Source organism: Onychostoma macrolepis, chromosome 05, assembly GCF_012432095.1.
Source record: "Onychostoma macrolepis isolate SWU-2019 chromosome 05, ASM1243209v1, whole genome shotgun sequence".
In the NCBI taxonomy this organism is placed as follows: Eukaryota; Metazoa; Chordata; class Actinopteri; order Cypriniformes; family Cyprinidae; genus Onychostoma; species Onychostoma macrolepis.
Window position 1 is genome coordinate 12,652,462 of NC_081159.1, and position 18,611 is coordinate 12,671,072.

At 35.5% G+C, this 18,611-nt stretch overlaps 5 protein-coding genes across 5 annotated transcripts; all 5 read left to right on the top strand.

Moving 5' to 3' along the window:
* Window positions 1-273: 273 nt before the first annotated feature.
* LOC131541326 (C-X-C motif chemokine 11-6-like) lies at window positions 274-1,379 on the top strand. The gene is made up of 4 exons (XM_058777002.1): window positions 274-388; window positions 508-634; window positions 746-835; window positions 969-1,379. The coding sequence occupies exons 1-4, from the start codon at window positions 331-333 to the stop codon at window positions 1,051-1,053; spliced, it is 360 nt and encodes a 119-aa protein (XP_058632985.1). The 5' UTR covers window positions 274-330; the 3' UTR covers window positions 1,054-1,379.
* Window positions 1,380-3,413: 2,034 nt separating this feature from the next.
* On the top strand, window positions 3,414-4,770 carry LOC131541323 (C-X-C motif chemokine 11-6-like). Its single transcript, XM_058776999.1, has 4 exons — window positions 3,414-3,596; window positions 3,716-3,842; window positions 3,956-4,045; window positions 4,183-4,770. Exons 1-4 carry the CDS (start codon window positions 3,539-3,541, stop codon window positions 4,265-4,267), a joined length of 360 nt encoding a protein of 119 aa, XP_058632982.1. The 5' UTR covers window positions 3,414-3,538; the 3' UTR covers window positions 4,268-4,770.
* A 1,861-nt stretch (window positions 4,771-6,631) lies between these two features.
* On the top strand, window positions 6,632-7,630 carry LOC131541342 (C-X-C motif chemokine 11-6-like). The gene is made up of 4 exons (XM_058777026.1): window positions 6,632-6,809; window positions 6,929-7,055; window positions 7,169-7,258; window positions 7,396-7,630. Exons 1-4 carry the CDS (start codon window positions 6,752-6,754, stop codon window positions 7,478-7,480), a joined length of 360 nt encoding a protein of 119 aa, XP_058633009.1. The 5' UTR covers window positions 6,632-6,751; the 3' UTR covers window positions 7,481-7,630.
* Window positions 7,631-9,928: 2,298 nt separating this feature from the next.
* Window positions 9,929-10,939, top strand: LOC131541332 (C-X-C motif chemokine 11-6-like). The gene is made up of 4 exons (XM_058777011.1): window positions 9,929-10,044; window positions 10,164-10,290; window positions 10,403-10,492; window positions 10,630-10,939. The coding sequence occupies exons 1-4, from the start codon at window positions 9,987-9,989 to the stop codon at window positions 10,712-10,714; spliced, it is 360 nt and encodes a 119-aa protein (XP_058632994.1). The 5' UTR covers window positions 9,929-9,986; the 3' UTR covers window positions 10,715-10,939.
* Window positions 10,940-13,788: 2,849 nt separating this feature from the next.
* Window positions 13,789-14,789, top strand: LOC131541274 (C-X-C motif chemokine 11-6-like). Its single transcript, XM_058776925.1, has 4 exons — window positions 13,789-13,925; window positions 14,067-14,193; window positions 14,299-14,388; window positions 14,500-14,789. The coding sequence occupies exons 1-4, from the start codon at window positions 13,868-13,870 to the stop codon at window positions 14,516-14,518; spliced, it is 294 nt and encodes a 97-aa protein (XP_058632908.1). The 5' UTR covers window positions 13,789-13,867; the 3' UTR covers window positions 14,519-14,789.
* The last annotated feature ends 3,822 nt before the right edge of the window (window positions 14,790-18,611 follow it).

Consider the following 18,611-nt stretch of genomic DNA (forward strand, 5'->3'; position numbering starts at 1 on the left):
CTAGCAGATAGAGATGTTGGTGGTTGAGGGGTGTAGGTTCACACAGATATTCCAGTCTAATTAAACAATACTTCCTTCCTAATTCATGGAAAGTTACAAACAGGGTGCCCTAAGTCAAGGCTTCTCTAAGGTTTAAGGACAGTGCTTCTGAGAAATCGCATTAAAAAGAGAAAAAAGAGAGGAAGCTGGAGTATTGAAACCTAAAATGAGAACTAAATCTGAGGGCAAACCCCGATCCTACAGTATTTAAATGAACTCCTGCAGTCCTTCAGTCATAATCTCACTGACCCAGACATAACACAAGCACAGTTCAACGACAACAAGAAGACAATGAAGACCACTGCAGCTTTTGTTCTTCTTGCCTGCCTGATGGCTGTAGGGGTGAAAGGTGAGTTTGAGCTCTGAGAATCTCAGATCAAGAGCATTCAGCAATCTTCAGAACATGTATATGTTTATGGTGATGTTCTGCAGCTAATAGACTCTAATGAAATGGCATTTCTCTTCCAGGACAGAACAGGTCTTCAAAGGGCAGGTGCTTCTGTGCAGACAAAGGTGCAAACATGGTTTTAGTGAAGAACATTGAGAAGGTTGAAATCATCCCTCCAAGTCCATCTTGTCGCAAACATGAGATTATGTAAGCATAGCCTACATTTGTAAACATTCATTTATTTTCATTTTCAATTAATTCGTCAACTGTAAAACAAACCCAAGTAAGATTCGGCTCATTGCTTTTGTTCTTTCATAGTGTCACTCTGAAGAACGGAGCAGGATGGAAATGCATGAATCCAGAGTCAAAATTCACTCAAAATGTCATCATAAAGGCTCTTGAAAAGAGGTGAGAATATCTTTATATTTAATCATGCTTCACATATTTATTCAATGCAAAGATGTAGATTTGTGGCAGAGAAAAAGCAAGAATTAATTAATTGGAAATTTTATTAAATGCAAAATATTTCTGCTCTTCACAGGAGCCAGAAGACACACAGTACAACTGCTTCTGTGCCACTGAAGAGCACCATGACGTCATCATCAGCGCCAACATCCTTCAAATGACTTCATAGACTTCAGATGAATTAATATTCTGCCTCATAAGTTGGAGTTCAATTTAGAAAAAAAATTAAAGCTAAAAATATTTCCTATGTCTAAGCTGATTAAATTATTTTTTTATCTGACCACTGGGTTGTTTTCACAAATGTGTCATATGTACAGTCTTTTTATAATTTGCTTTATGATTGTATTTTTATTGTCCACAAAGATGTGTCAAATAAAGCTTTTATATCTGTAAAATATGTCTTCTGACCTCTTTCAGAGTAGTTCTTGCATTCTGACATTCTGAGTGAAAATGCATATAATAATCCATTTACAATAAGCATTAAGAGGTGGTGGTGTTTTTTTGTTTGTTTGTTTTTTTTTATAAATACCTAACTGTTTTCTATGGGTAAAATGCGTAATGCATTAAACGCACTGCATTTGTGTTATGGGCTTATTTGTTTGTTATTATTTATTATTTGTTTGGGCTTTATTAATGATGTGTTTTACTGAGTTTGGTCTTTTATAAATCCTGCATTAAGCCTAGCCTTAACGCAGAATTAAATGAATTGCGTTCTTATTACGGGCTCATCTTGTCTGTATGAATTACTATGTGTATATACTGAGTTTTGTCTTTTAAAAACACTCTCAATTAATGCATTAAGCCAGGTTAAGTATTTTAAAATATTCCTGTCAAGGTTGCATTCGCAATAGTAATGTCAAGACAACAAGAAGGGAAAAAAATAATGCATGGCCGCTTAGAACTTCCGTGAGCATAAGAGACTTGGGCTATTTATAAAAAAATAAACCTTCCAAATCTTACTGATCCCAAACTTTTAAACCGCAGTGTAGCCTATATATTCTCTATATACTGTATTGATATGCCTGGGGGGGGGAAACAAACAGCTGCGTTTATAGCAGTAATTATGCCAGTCTTATACAAGTTTTATATTGATGACATTTGTGCATGTCAGCATTTCCAAATTTCTATAAATCACTGTTTTTATCAAAGACTTTAAAATAGAACATGCAATGTAAAGTAAAAGGGTAGTGAGAACCACTAACAACTGACCTCTATTGAGCACTATTTTTAAAAGTGTTGGTCTGTGTAGTTCGTGGTTTACATCATCACACTGTGATTCAGCTGACTGCACAAAGCCACAGAACAACAGCACAATGCATACAATAGTTCAATAAACAAGGAATCAGTATTGAGTGACGTACATTTTAGATGTATTTTGATTCTTAGGTTGGTATGCAGTCATCTCCATTGTCAGATATTTTACTAGAGCACAGCAGCATTTCAATAATGTACTTAAAGTGCTCTATTTTCATGCACTAATTTTGTACTTAATATACTGAAAATATATCCTTCAGTACTTAAGATTATCTTAAGAATATCTAAGTCTACTCAAATGTGCCCAGTTTTTTTTTTTTTTTTTTTCCCCTCCTGGGAATCCCCACTAACAGTCTGTCATATATATATATATTATTTATTTGTATTTTTTTTAAGTGTATTAAATTACACAATGTTTATGTTTTACATTTTTTTTATTGGCCTAATGCTTTTCATTGCAATTATAGTCTAATATTGACAAAAGGAAATATTCATTCAAATGATTTCTTCCTCATTCTTGGAAAGGTCAAGTCTGCTGCTGCTTAGCAGGGATGAGTCTGGTTAGGACTTGGATAGCAGACCTGTTTGGTAAACTACATTGTAAGAAAAAAAAAAATCTGTAGAAAAACAGATAATGTTCTAGCAGATAGAGATGTTGGTGGTTGAGGTGTTGGTGTTGGTCTGTGTTTAATGATAATATAAGATTTAAGAAAGCTGATTTCAGTAAAGAGAAGGACCACAATTACATCCAAAAGGTAAATGAAACAAACTACAACTTCAAAGTGTAGCTATAAACTACTAAATCAGCAGGATTCAGTCAGACTGAATGCACAGAAATTGTTGGGTGTAACTTGGGTGCCTGTCACTGTTACCTGCTCAGAATCTTTTCTCAGCAATAACATTATCGCAAAAGATTGTGTTGATAAATACAAAATGTGCATTTTCTATATTTCTGTGTATTGTTACCTTAATTTATACACAAAATCTATATAACAGATGGTCACATGCTTAAAACAGACAATAAAAGCCATCAAATTCAGTCAATTAAAATGTTTTGCAAATAACTGAAATGCCCCAAGTGTTTTCACTTTCAATGTTTTAGTCCAGTAGTACTCCCATCAAAATCATAATATTTGCTTCCTAATTCATGGAAAGTTACAAACAGGGTGCCCTAAGTCAAGGCTTCTCTAAGGTTTAAGGACAGTGCTTCTGAGAAATCGCATTAAAAAGAGAAAAAAGAGAGGAAGCTGGAGTATTGAAACCTAAAATGAGAACTAAAACTGAGGGCAAACCCCAATCCTACAGTATTTAAACAAACTCCTGCAGTCCTTCAGTCATAATCTCACTGACCCAGACATAACACAAGCACAGTTCAACGACAACAAGAAGACAATGAAGACCACTGCAGCTTTTGTTCTTCTTGCCTGCCTGATGGCTGTAGGGGTGAAAGGTGAGTTTGAGCTCTGAGAATCTCAGATCAAGAGCATTCAGCAATCTTCAGAACATGTATATGTTTATGGTGATGTTCTGCAGCTAATAGACTCTAATGAAATGGCATTTCTCTTCCAGGACAGAACAGGTCTTCAAAGGGCAGGTGCTTCTGTGCAGACAAAGGTGCAAACATGGTTTTAGTGAAGAACATTGAGAAGGTTGAAATCATCCCTCCAAGTCCATCTTGTCACAAACATGAGATTATGTAAGCATAGCCTACATTTGTAAACATTCATTTATTTTCATTTTCAATTAATTCGTCAACTGTAAAACAATTTCAAAGTAAGATTCGGCTCATTGCTTTTTGTTCTTTCATAGTGTCACTCTGAAGAACGGAGCAGGACGGAAATGCATGAATCCAGAGTCAAAATTCACTCAAAATGTCATCATAAAGGCTCTTGAAAAGAGGTGAGAATATCTTTATATTTAATCATGCTTCACATATTTATTCAATGCAAAGATGTAGATTTGTGGCAGAGAGAAAAAAAGCAAGAATTAATTAATTGGAAATTTTATTAAATGCAAAATATTTCTGCTCTTCACAGGAGCCAGAAGACACACAGTACAACTGCTTCTGTGCCACTGAAGAGCACCATGACGTCATCATCAGCGCCAACATCCTTCAAATGACTTCATAGACTTCAGATGAATTAATATTCTGCCTCATAAGTTGGAGTTCAATTTAGAAAAAAAATTAAAGCTAAAAATATTTCCTATGTCTAAGCTGATTAAATTATTTTTTTATCTGACCACTGGGTTGTTTTCACAAATGTGTCATATGTACAGTCTTTTTATAATTTGCTTTATGATTGTATTTTTATTGTCCACAAAGATGTGTCAAATAAAGCTTTTATATCTGTAAAATATGTCTTCTGACCTCTTTCAGAGTAGTTCTTGCATTCTGACATTCTGAGTGAAAATGCATATAATAATCCATTTACAATAAGCATTAAGAGGTGGTGGTGTTTTTTTGTTTGTTTGTTTTTTTTTATAAATACCCTAACTGTTTTCTATGGGTAAAATGCGTAATGCATTAAACGCACTGCATTTGTGTTATGGGCTTATTTGTTTGTTATTATTTATTATTTGTTTGGGCTTTATTAATGATGTGTTTTACTGAGTTTGGTCTTTTATAAACCCTGCATTAAGCCTAGGCTTAACGCAGAATTAAATGAATTGCGTTCTTATTACGGGCTCATCTTGTCTGTATGAATTACTATGTGTATATACTGAGTTTTGTCTTTTAAAAACACTCTCAATTAATGCATTAAGCCAGGTTAAGTATTTTAAAATATTCCTGTCAAGGTTGCATTCGCAATAGTAATGTCGAGACAACAAGAAGGGAAAAAAATAATGCATGGCCGCTTAGAACTTCCATGAGCATAAGAGACTTGGGCTATTTATAAAAAAAATTAACCTTCCAAATCTTACTGATCCCAAACTTTTAAACCGCAGTGTAGCCTATATATTCTCTATATACTGTATTGATATGCCTGGGGGGGGGAAACAAACAGCTGCGTTTATAGCAGTAATTATGCCAGTCTTATACAAGTTTTATATTGATGACATTTGTGCATGTCAGCATTTCCAAATTTCTATAAGTCACTGTTTTTATCAAAGACTTTAAAATAGAACATGCAATGTAAAGTAAAAGGGTAGTGAGAACCACTAACAACTGACCTCTATTGAGCACTATTTTTAAAAGTGTTGGTCTGTGTAGTTCGTGGTTTACATCATCACACTGTGATTCAGCTGACTGCACAAAGCCACAGAACAACAGCACAATGCATACAATAGTTCAATAAACAAGGAATCAGTATTGAGTGACGTACATTTTAGATGTATTTTGATTCTTAGGTTGGTATGCAGTCATCTCCATTGTCAGATATTTTACTAGAGCACAGCAGCATTTCAATAATGTACTTAAAGTGCTCTATTTTCATGCACTAATTTTGTACTTAATATACTGAAAATATATCCTTCAGTACTTAAGATTATCTTAAGAATATCTAAGTCTACTCAAATGTGCCCAGTTTTTTTTTTTTTTTTTTTCCCCTCCTGGGAATCCCCACTAACAGTCTGTCATATATATATATATATTTATTTGTATTTTTTTAAGTGTATTAAATTACACAATGTTTATGTTTTACATTTTTTTTATTGGCCTAATGCTTTTCATTGCAATTATAGTCTAATATTGACAAAAGGAAATATTCATTCAAATGATTTCTTCCTCATTCTTGGAAAGGTCAAGTCTGCTGCTGCTTAGCAGGGATGAGTCTGGTTAGGACTTGGATAGCAGACCTGTTTGGTAAACTACATTGTAAGAAAAAAAATCTGTAGAAAAACAGATAATGTTCTAGCAGATAGAGATGTTGGTGGTTGAGGTGTTGGTGTTGGTCTGTGCTTAATGATAATATAAGATTTAAGAAAGCTGATTTCAGTAAAGAGAAGGACCACAATTACATCCAAAAGGTAAATGAAACAAACTACAACTTCAAAGTGTAGCTATAAACTACTAAATCAGCAGGATTCAGTCAGACTGAATGCACAGAAATTGTTGGGTGTAACTTGGGTGCCTGTCACTGTTACCTGCTCAGAATCTTTTTCTCAGCAATAACATTATCGCAAAAGATTGTGTTGATAAATACAAAATGTGCATTTTCTATATTTCTGTGTATTGTTACCTTAATTTATACACAAAATCTATATAACAGATGGTCACATGCTTAAAACAGACAATAAAAGCCATCAAATTCAGTCAATTAAAATGTTTTGCAAATAACTGAAATGCCCCAAGTGTTTTTCACTTTCAATGTTTTAGTCCAGTAGTACTCCCACCAAAATCATAATATTTGCTTCCTAATTCATGGAAAGTTACAAACAGGGTGCCCTAAGTCAAGGCTTCTCTAAGGTTTAAGGACAGTGCTTCTGAGAAATCGCATTAAAAAGAGAAAAAAGAGAGGAAGCTGGAGTATTGAAACCTAAAATGAGAACTAAAACTGAGGGCAAACCCCAATCCTACAGTATTTAAACAAACTCCTGCAGTCCTTCAGTCATAATCTCACTGACCCAGACATAACACAAGCACAGTTCAACGACAACAAGAAGACAATGAAGACCACTGCAGCTTTTGTTCTTCTTGCCTGCCTGATGGCTGTAGGGGTGAAAGGTGAGTTTGAGGTCTGAGAATCTCAGATCAAGAGCATTCAGCAATCTTCAGAACATGTATATGTTTATGGTGATGTTCTGCAGCTAATAGACTCTAATGAAATGGCATTTCTCTTCCAGGACAGAACAGGTCTTCAAAGGGCAGGTGCTTCTGTGCAGACAAAGGTGCAAACATGGTTTTAGTGAAGAACATTGAGAAGGTTGAAATCATCCCTCCAAGTCCATCTTGTCGCAAACATGAGATTATGTAAGCATAGCCTACATTTGTAAACATTCATTTATTTTCATTTTCAATTAATTCGTCAACTGTAAAACAATTTCAAAGTAAGATTCGGCTCATTGCTTTTTGTTCTTTCATAGTGTCACTCTGAAGAACGGAGCAGGACGGAAATGCATGAATCCAGAGTCAAAATTCACTCAAAATGTCATCATAAAGGCTCTTGAAAAGAGGTGAGAATATCTTTATATTTAATCATGCTTCACATATTTATTCAATGCAAAGATGTAGATTTGTGGCAGAGAGAAAAAAAGCAAGAATTAATTAATTGGAAATTTTATTAAATGCAAAATATTTCTGCTCTTCACAGGAGCCAGAAGACACACAGTACAACTGCTTCTGTGCCACTGAAGAGCACCATGACGTCATCATCAGCGCCAACATCCTTCAAATGACTTCATAGACTTCAGATGAATTAATATTCTGCCTCATAAGTTGGAGTTCAATTTAGAAAAAAAATTAAAGCTAAAAATATTTCCTATGTCTAAGCTGATTAAATTATTTTTTTATCTGACCACTGGGTTGTTTTCACAAATGTGTCATATGTACAGTCTTTTATAATTTGCTTTATGATTGTATTTTTATTGTCCACAAAGATGTGTCAAATAAAGCTTTTATATCTGTAAAATATGTCTTCTGACCTCTTTCAGAGTAGTTCTTGCATTCTGACATTCTGAGTGAAAATGCATATAATAATCCATTTACAATAAGCATTAAGAGGTGGTGGTGTTTTTTTGTTTGTTTGTTTTTTTTTATAAATACCCTAACTGTTTTCTATGGGTAAAATGCGTAATGCATTAAACGCACTGCATTTGTGTTATGGGCTTATTTGTTTGTTATTATTTATTATTTGTTTGGGCTTTATTAATGATGTGTTTTACTGAGTTTGGTCTTTTATAAACCCTGCATTAAGCCTAGGCTTAACGCAGAATTAAATGAATTGCGTTCTTATTACGGGCTCATCTTGTCTGTATGAATTACTATGTGTATATACTGAGTTTTGTCTTTTAAAAACACTCTCAATTAATGCATTAAGCCAGGTTAAGTATTTTAAAATATTCCTGTCAAGGTTGCATTCGCAATAGTAATGTCGAGACAACAAGAAGGGAAAAAAATAATGCATGGCCGCTTAGAACTTCCGTGAGCATAAGAGACTTGGGCTATTTATAAAAAAATAAACCTTCCAAATCTTACTGATCCCAAACTTTTAAACCGCAGTGTAGCCTATATATTCTCTATATACTGTATTGATATGCCTGGGGGGGAAAAAACAAACAGCTGCGTTTATAGCAGTAATTATGCCAGTCTTATACAAGTTTTATATTGATGACATTTGTGCATGTCAGCATTTCCAAATTTCTATAAGTCACTGTTTTTATCAAAGACTTTAAAATAGAACATGCAATGTAAAGTAAAAGGGTAGTGAGAACCACTAACAACTGACCTCTATTGAGCACTATTTTTAAAAGTGTTGGTCTGTGTAGTTCGTGGTTTACATCATCACACTGTGATTCAGCTGACTGCACAAAGCCACAGAACAACAGCACAATGCATACAATAGTTCAATAAACAAGGAATCAGTATTGAGTGACGTACATTTTAGATGTATTTTGATTCTTAGGTTGGTATGCAGTCATCTCCATTGTCAGATATTTTACTAGAGCACAGCAGCATTTCAATAATGTACTTAAAGTGCTCTATTTTCATGCACTAATTTTGTACTTAATATACTGAAAATATATCCTTCAGTACTTAAGATAATCTTAAGAATATCTAAGTCTACTCAAATGTGCCCAGTTTTTTTTTTTTTTTTTCCCCTCCTGGGAATCCCCACTAACAGTCTGTCATATATATATATATATATATATATATATATATATAATTTATTTTTATTTTTTTTAAGTGTATTAAATTACACAATGTTTATGTTTTACATTTTTTTTATTGGCCTAATGCTTTTCATTGCAATTATAGTCTAATATTGACAAAAGGAAATATTCATTCAAATGATTTCTTCCTCATTCTTGGAAAGGTCAAGTCTGCTGCTGCTTAGCAGGGATGAGTCTGGTTAGGACTTGGATAGCAGACCTGTTTGGTAAACTACATTGTAAGAAAAAAAAAAATCTGTAGAAAAACAGATAATGTTCTAGCAGATAGAGATGTTGGTGGTTGAGGTGTTGGTGTTGGTCTGTGCTTAATGATAATATAAGATTTAAGAAAGCTGATTTCAGTAAAGAGAAGGACCACAATTACATCCAAAAGGTAAATGAAACAAACTACAACTTCAAAGTGTAGCTATAAACTACTAAATCAGCAGGATTCAGTCAGACTGAATGCACAGAAATTGTTGGGTGTAACTTGGGTGCCTGTCACTGTTACCTGCTCAGAATCTTTTTCTCAGCAATAACATTATCGCAAAAGATTGTGTTGATAAATACAAAATGTGCATTTTCTATATTTCTGTGTATTGTTACCTTAATTTATACACAAAATCTATATAACAGATGGTCACATGCTTAAAACAGACAATAAAAGCCATAAAATTCAGTCAATTAAAATGTTTTGCAAATAACTGAAATGCCCCAAGTGTTTTTCACTTTCAATGTTTTAGTCCAGTAGTACTCCCACCAAAATCATAATATTTGCTTCCTAATTCATGGAAAGTTACAAACAGGGTGCCCTAAGTCAAGGCTTCTCTAAGGTTTAAGGACAGTGCTTCTGAGAAATCGCATTAAAAAGAGAAAAAAGAGAGGAAGCTGGAGTATTGAAACCTAAAATGAGAACTAAAACTGAGGGCAAACCCCGATCCTACAGTATTTAAACAAACTCCTGCAGTCCTTCAGTCATAATCTCACTGACCCAGACATAACACAAGCACAGTTCAACGACAACAAGAAGACAATGAAGACCACTGCAGCTTTTGTTCTTCTTGCCTGCCTGATGGCTGTAGGGGTGAAAGGTGAGTTTGAGCTCTGAGAATCGCAGATCAAGAGCATTCAGCAATCTTCAGAACATGTATATGTTTATGGTGATGTTCTGCAGCTAATAGACTCTAATGAAATGGCATTTCTCTTCCAGGACAGAACAGGTCTTCAAAGGGCAGGTGCTTCTGTGCAGACAAAGCTGCAAACATGGTTTTAGTGAAGAACATTGAGAAGGTTGAAATCATCCCTCCAAGTCCATCTTGTCGCAAACATGAGATTATGTAAGCATAGCCTACATTTGTAAACATTCATTTATTTTCATTTTCAATTAATTCGTCAACTGTAAAACAAACCCAAGTAAGATTCGGCTCATTGCTTTTTGTTCTTTCATAGTGTCACTCTGAAGAACGGAGCAGGATGGAAATGCATGAATCCAGAGTCAAAATTCACTCAAAATGTCATCATAAAGGCTCTTGAAAAGAGGTGAGAATATCTTTATATTTAATCATGCTTCACATATTTATTCAATGCAAAGATGTAGATTTGTGGCAGAGAGAAAAAAAGCAAGAATTAATTAATTGGAAATTTTATTAAATGCAAAATATTTCTGCTCTTCACAGGAGCCAGAAGACACACAGTACAACTGCTTCTGTGCCACTGAAGAGCACCATGACGTCATCATCAGCGCCAACATCCTTCAAATGACTTCATAGACTTCAGATGAATTAATATTCTGCCTCATAAGTTGGAGTTCAATTTAGAAAAAAAATTAAAGCTAAAAATATTTCCTATGTCTAAGCTGATTAAATTATTTTTTATCTTACCACTTGGTTGTTTTCACAAAAAGACCACTGAAGAATGTGTCATATGTACAGTCTTTTTATAATTTGCTGATTGTATTTTCATAATCCAAAAGATGTCAAATAAACCTTTTTGTCTATGAATTACGTCTCCTGACTTCTTTCAGAATAGTTCTTGCATTCTGACATTCTGAGTGAAAATGCATATAATAATCCATTTACAATAAGCAATAGTCCCATGGACTTCTAAAACACGAGGTCTGGGATGTGAAAACTCAATAAAGCTTTAAAGATTGCTGAACATAGTCTCAGTTATAAGCAGCTATTTTTGACTGATATGGATGGTATAAAGACTTTTGCCAGTGAAAACTAATGCAGATTGCCACTGCACTAGATAAATCAATCAATTGAAAATGACATTCAAGCTACATTTCCATCCCACATAATGAATTAAAACAAAATCTAGGCAGCTACTTCCAACTGTGATCAGAAGAAACTGTTAAAAAGAGCCTTAAATGTCTTAAACAATGCAGAAATTCTGCTCTGACAATTGTTAGCTGCCTCATCATTAATGGAAGACAGAGTCTAAACAAACGAGTCGCTCTTGAAAAAGGAAGAGAGGAGGAGGTCACTCATTCCGTGCAAACAGATCATCATTTGTCATTTGATATCTTACGTTTGACAATGAATACTGTACAAATGGACAACAAAGCAATTAGTGTTCACTGTTATTTTTTCATTGTATCATTTAAATGAGGTTTCTTATGCTGGATAAAAAAACTGTAATATTGTGAAATTTAAAATAGCTCTTTTGTATTATATTACTATATATATTATTATACTTTAAATATGACTCTTTTTGACCAAATAACTGCAGCAGGCATAAGAGACATCTTTAAAAAAAAAAATAATAATCTTACTGATCCCAAACTTTTTGAACAGCAGTGTATTTATATTCTCTTTCCGGTCAAATATTGCAGCACAAATATTGTTAACATCTTTAATATGTGAATGCTGGGAAATGACCATGGCATAAACGGGATAATCAACGGCTAGCTGTGCATTAAACAATTTGAATGCACTTCTCGGAGGCAACCACCCTCCGCTGTACTATGTTATCCCTTACATGCACTGTATTGATATTCCTGAAAAGAAGCTGTTTATACCAATAATTATACCAGACTTATAATGGGTGTTCCCATGTTGATGTAGTTTGTGCATGTCAGCTTTAACAAATTTCAATAAATCACTGTTTTGACTTTAAAATAGAACATAGAATGTAAAATAAAAGGGTAGTGAGAGCAACTAACCACTGACCTATTAACATCTATTTAAAAAGAAGTGTTGGTGTGTGTACTAGTTTGTGGTTTACATCACCACACTGTGATTCAGCTACAAAAGGTCGCAGTCTGATATTCAGAACAACAACAGCACAATGTAATATTTCAATTAACAAGAGACATAAGAGACATACATATTATGTACAATATTATTAGTTACTTTTGACTGATTCATCAGCTAAGAAAAATAGTTTGAAACTAAGCCACAGCAGATCCAAATGTCATGCGTGTCTGAGCAGCATGTCACTCGTGAATGAGTAGTTGACAGGAAGCATTTCTTTCTGTACTGGGCACAGTACCCCCATCAAAAACATTTCCTCATATTTTTATATACTCTTTTTGTATACTATTGGATGGATATAAATTGTCTTTACCTGTAATACAGAATCATTCAAAAGCTGCATTTGCAAGAGTTTACCTATAAACAAAGGATTATAGGTAAAAAATTCACCTCATCCTGCCACTCTTTTTGTCTTCTGCCTCGTTAAACATCCCATTACTAACAACTCCAGACCTTTGTGCAAACCCATCTGACCGACTAATTCATTCATTCATTCATTCATTCATTCTCAATCTGGCATCCCTAGTTCTGATTTAAAGCTGAAAACACAGCATTACATAATTGCTTATGTATAATACAGTCATCTACATTGTCAGACAAGGGTTTGGGTAATATTTTACTAGAGCACAGAGGCATTTCAATGGGGTGTGTGCAACAGTAAAAAAAAAAAAAAAAAAAGTGCAGCTATGCCCCTGGTTGTTGAATGATTCGGTTGAGTAAATGATTCACTAACTCACTCATAATCACACTTATTTTGTACCTGAATGTATTGTTCTTTTTATCAAACAGGAATTGTGTGCACTCAAAAAGAAAAAACCAATGAATTTTCAGGTACGTAGAACAAAAAGGAGGAAGTTTTAGTCCAACGGGTAGCTGAAATTGTCCGCGCACTGGAAAAATCCAATCAGACCAAAAAAGGTCAATCAAAAATATATTTTTTATTTTCCATATGCAAAAGTGAAAAAGTGCAAAGTGTCTCAAAAACAGACCAAAGAGCAGATGTTTCAGCCCATGCTTTCTTCAGTGCTCATGAGGCAAAATAAATAAATAAACACACTTAGGCACAATTGCAATCAATAAGGGATAATTGTCAAGCCAACAATTTCCCTTTACAATTTCCCTTTGTTTTTGTTTTTTTTGACTTATCTATTGAAAAATGGTTCAGTGACTCACTTATTTGTCGCCATGACACCTACTGGTGCAATGTTACCTGAAATCCCCAGTATTAATACTTACAAAGAGACTGACAGTCTATCTGTAAATTCATAATAAAAATGTGCATTAAATTACACAATGTTTATGTTTATAATGTTTTAATTGCCTAATGCTTTTCATTGCAACAATAGTCTAATATTGCAATTATAGTCTAATATTGCAATATAATTGCAATTTCATTCCAATATTAGTCTAATATTGACCAAAGAAAATGATTAATCGAATGATTCCTTCCTCATTCTTGGAAAGGTCAAGTCTGCATTTAAAGAAAGTGTTTCTGAGAAACGAGACAAGTACAGATGCAGGACCATAGAAACAAAAACTGAAAAATTCTCAGGGAGGGAAAACCCCTTACAAAAGCATAAAAACAAAGCAGCTGAACTTAATCATACATAACTTAATTAATAAGCCATTAGGGAGGTGAACACAGAAGATTAACACCATGAAAATCATTACAGCTATGGTTATTCTAGGCTGCCTGCTTGTTGTAGAGGTGAAAGGTGAGTTTGATCTCTGAACTTTGCAGATTGAAGAAATGCAAGTATATTTTGTTTCTCATATTGTGCATTTATATTGTGAAACCTTCTTTACGTGGCAGGATGTTGCAGATGATGGTAAAATACACTGTTTTTCTCTTCCAGGCCAGGCTAGAGTTCCCAAGGGCAGGTGTTTTTGTGCTGACAAAGGTGTGAACATGGTTCCTCCAAAACTGATTGAGAAGGTTGAAATCATACCACCAAGTCCCTCTTGTAAAACCCAGGAGATTGTGTAAGCGTACACTGTTAAAATATTCTCTAAATACTGTACATCTGTTTAAATATGTTGACTGACATAAATAATCATGCATCTTACTTTGTCTTGTGTTTTGTGTAGTGTTACTCTGAAAAATAGTACAGAGCAGAAATGCTTGAATCCGGAATCTAAATTCACACAGAAATACATCATGAAGGCTGTTGAAAAGAGGTTAGTATAAACCTTTAATATTTTTAATATTATATATAGTTTATACTTGATGTCTATACAATATGAATAAACAGAGAAGACTCACTATCAACTGTTTCTGATTATTTTTAGGAGCCTGCAGAAGAAATAGAAGAAATAGCCTGCAAATGAATCCATATGAGCTATTGTTAAATGAAGAACATATGATATCAGCACCCTACAATCAGTAACCAACGTCCTTCTGACAAATCTTGAACTTAATTTTTTTATGTAAATCTTTCCTTAATGTTTGCTTTACGTAATCTTTTTTTTCTGATAAACATGATCATTAATCACTGTTGTGCATTTCAAAATAGTAATGCAAAACATGCCTGATTACAGTGTGTCATATGTACAGTCTTGCAAAATAAAGCTTGTGTTGATATTTCAGTATTTATTTTTGTACTTGTGGTAATTCTTTAGAGCACAGATTAAAAATAAACTAAATAAAAACAATAAAATGTCATTATAAGTAGCCTGTTTGGAAGAAATATTTCATTACTAAATCTAAATGTGAACCTTAAATTTTGAACATAAGTTTAGGTGAGCACATTAAGTCTAAATAAGTCATCTAGAAATGCAAATTGGTGAAAAGAAAATTGGGGGGCATTCCTCAGAACCTTTAGACTAAATAAAATAAGACCTGAGCAAAGTTAACACGGCACGAACGCAACATCTCGTTCCCTTCTCAGGGAACCGAGGTTACGTTCAGTAACCAGGGACGTTCCCTTTCGAAGTGTCTCTCGACGTTGCGTACAGCTTTGCTGGTGCATTTGGGAACATATACAGTCACGCCGTGTCTACTGCGAAGGTCTTTCGGCTAAAAGTGGAGACACAATGCAGTTTGAAGTAGAAAAGAGCACACGCCACGCAGGAGGGGATATCCCTTGATCTAGACTCACTAGAGCCAATCAGATTCAAGTGAAAAGGTTCTCGTTAGCTGTGTCCCAATGTGGAGTGCGCGGACTCCGGAGGGCGCATTTGAAGTGCGATTGCGTCACAGCATCCCCACGTAAGCTGTCCCAATTCAGGATGCACCCCCCGAAGACCGCATTCCAAGACCGACTGCGTCACCGCAGCACGACGAAGGCTGCTGTAATTCGAAAGCGACTTCAAATGCACCCTCCATTTCCCAGGAAAATGAAGTGTACATCTGATGGACAATTTGCACCCTACCATATCCCAGAATCACTTGTGTGCAAATAACGATGGAATTTATATTCAAAGAGCCTGGAGGATATGAGAGTTCTGTGGGGGAATTCACATTGAAATGAAAGTGTTGTGTTTTCATTTACTCATAGCGAAAGTTTTAAAAGTGTTTTTTTTACACAAAGCCCACAAACAATAAGACAACTAGTATACAAGGCAATAGTCTTTCCCTTTGTTGTGTTTTTGTAGTGCTGTCATGCAAGATATTTCGACAAATATTTTAACCAAACTTTAGCACTTCAGTATTTTGTATGCATGTGCTGCTGTGTCATATTTTTTAATGTTAAGATTGAAAACCTCTCTTTATATTTGTCATTAGTGTTTCCATTTTCTCTTGTTTTAGGACTATTCTGGAGAAAATGAACCTGCTGGTGAAGGACTTAAAAAATACAAAGTAAGCAAGTTAATAGACATTTTTGCTGAAATTCGTTGTGCTGTTGTTGTTAACAGGCATGGTTTATTTGCTCTGCCTTAGGATTGCAAGTGTCTTGGGACAGGTGAGGGAGTGAGTGGTGAGCTGGTGGAGCTACTCAGGGAGGACATCAAACTCCAGAGGGAGATCGAGGAGAGAAGAGCACAGGAGAACAGGGAGAGAATGGTTAACAAATAAATTATTAGCCATTCTCTATTAGGCAAGAGAAAACAGGGGGAAAAAATGGGTACATTACAATTTTTCAATATCTTTTTTAAATGTCACATTGTCAGTGAAACAACCTAATTTCTGTAGTTTATTTTTGTGATGCAAGTTGTATACTTTATTCATTTTTGCAGTGTAATTTATTTGTAAATTTAGTATTTTTGTTTCGCATATTCACATGAGTAAATAAAAGAGTAGTAATTATGTACATTGTTTTTTTTAATGCAGCTTATAATTTTTTCACAACACATTCTTCTATACGTTTATTTTTTTTTGTCCTGTAAATAAATTGTTTTACACATTAAAACAAATTATTCTATACATCACTGAAAGTACTTTTTACAACTATTTACAACAAAGGTTTAACATCAGAAAAACAACATCTATTTTAAGCCCAGCCCTGCCATAGGTCTTCTGGGGTCTTCGGGAGGTGAAGCTTGGTGGCGAATGGCAAGCACCTCCTCAGCGACTCGGAGGACAATGCGGTGGGCAAGTGGAACTAGGCATGTCAAACACTCTGGAGACCACTCTTTATGATGTACCACTGGCCAGACAGAAAAGAAACACCAAGGTCTGGATTGTGGCACCCCATCCGTGTTGCCATTCACTTCTCAAAAGATCCAGCAGCACTGTCAGGGCTTCCCTGCTCAGCCGAAAACCATTAAAAAACCTGTCCAGTGCATGTACATTCAGATTTATCCTGCAGTACAGGGGTCTGGTCTGATTTAGGGAAAGAAGGAAAAGAGAAATTGTTTAGAGCTATGACAAAGTAAATGGCAGAAGAAATAGTGAGATACTTCAGTAAACTACTTTTAGTAACATAGTGCCACATTGGGGAAAATCTGCTAGTCATATTTAAAACCTTAAAGGGACAGTTCGCCCAAAAATGAAAATTCCAAACCTGGAACAACTTGAGGGTGAGTAAATGATTACATAATTTTCATTTTTGGGTGAACTATCCTTTAAGTAAAAGTATTATCTTGCATACTCTAATATACTTAAGGTATTGAGAGAAAAAAAGGAAAGATATTCAGTATTGTTCTGAAAAAAGAATTCGTCAGGATGGTTTGGCATTAAAGGGGTCATATGATGTTGCTAAAAAGAACATTATTTTGTGTATTTGGTGTAATGCAATGTGATTACATGGTTTGAGGTTCAAAAAACACATTATTTTCCACATACTGTACATATGATCAGCATTTGAACTGCTGTGTGTGTGTGTGTGTGTGTGTGTGTGTGTGTGTGTGTGTGTGTATTTTGTAGTTTTTCATATGTATCATTACATTATTCAAGTAAGCGCTAAGCCAATACCGGCGGCAATACCAGCAAACCAGTGTAAATTACCTGGCCTCGGTCTTGGCTAATCACTGTCTCCTCCATTATAATGTAAAACATAAAAACAAAAATGATCAATTCTGGCTTCACCTATCCTGGCAGAATGGCAGCTCTCCTCTGCTATGCTACAGAGCGCTAATTGGGAACCCCTGGTGGCTCAATTAGGAAATCCTGTGAAGGCGGAGCGTCTCATGCACTTCGGAGGGTCCTTTGTGCACTTCGGAGGCATGGCCTTCGAAGTCCATACACTCCGGAGTCCACGCACTCCACATTGGGACACAGCTGGTATTTGCATGTCAGCGGACCTGCTTGAAACCCTGTGCTCTAGAAAGGAGGGTGAGGTCCAGGTAGTCACTGAATGATAATGAACGTTCTATAGAATGATAGAAGCGGTGGCAGTCAGCGCTTACTAACAAGAGAACAAGTGGCACAGTGCATTGCGAGTCCTATCGAAACGCAAATGCACACAATTAAACCGCACATTCCAATAGCATGCCCTGGAAGGAAGCAATGTTAGTTCAAGGGCTACAAAGCTGGTGATATATGATACATTGCATTAATGCAGCGAGAGTCCTGACACTCATGGCATCACAGTGTCAGGGCAGTTGGGCTCCTCAATGGCAGCTTCTGCGTGGGCGCAGCCCAGGCAGAAGACGCACCTGTCATGATCATCAGGGAGCTCTAGAGCAGCGTTTCCCAATCCCAGTCCTCGCGCCCCCCTCTGCATTTTTCATATGTATCTTTTATCACTTACAAAGTTTGTTCTATTCGACCGTAAGTGCTCTGCAAAGTGGATATCACCGGATATTCCACCATGATTCCAGTTCGAAATGAGTGTGCGAGACTTTCAATTGTATTTATTTACATAGGTAGGCCTATATGATGTCCACTCGTTTGTGTGTGAAGACGTTGCAGGCAGCGGCACAGCGCAAATCCATGAATGAATGTTCCGAAGTGAAGAAAACTTAATTGGATTTCCCCTGCTCAGGGAGTAGAAAGCAATGAACACTGTGTAGGGATCATA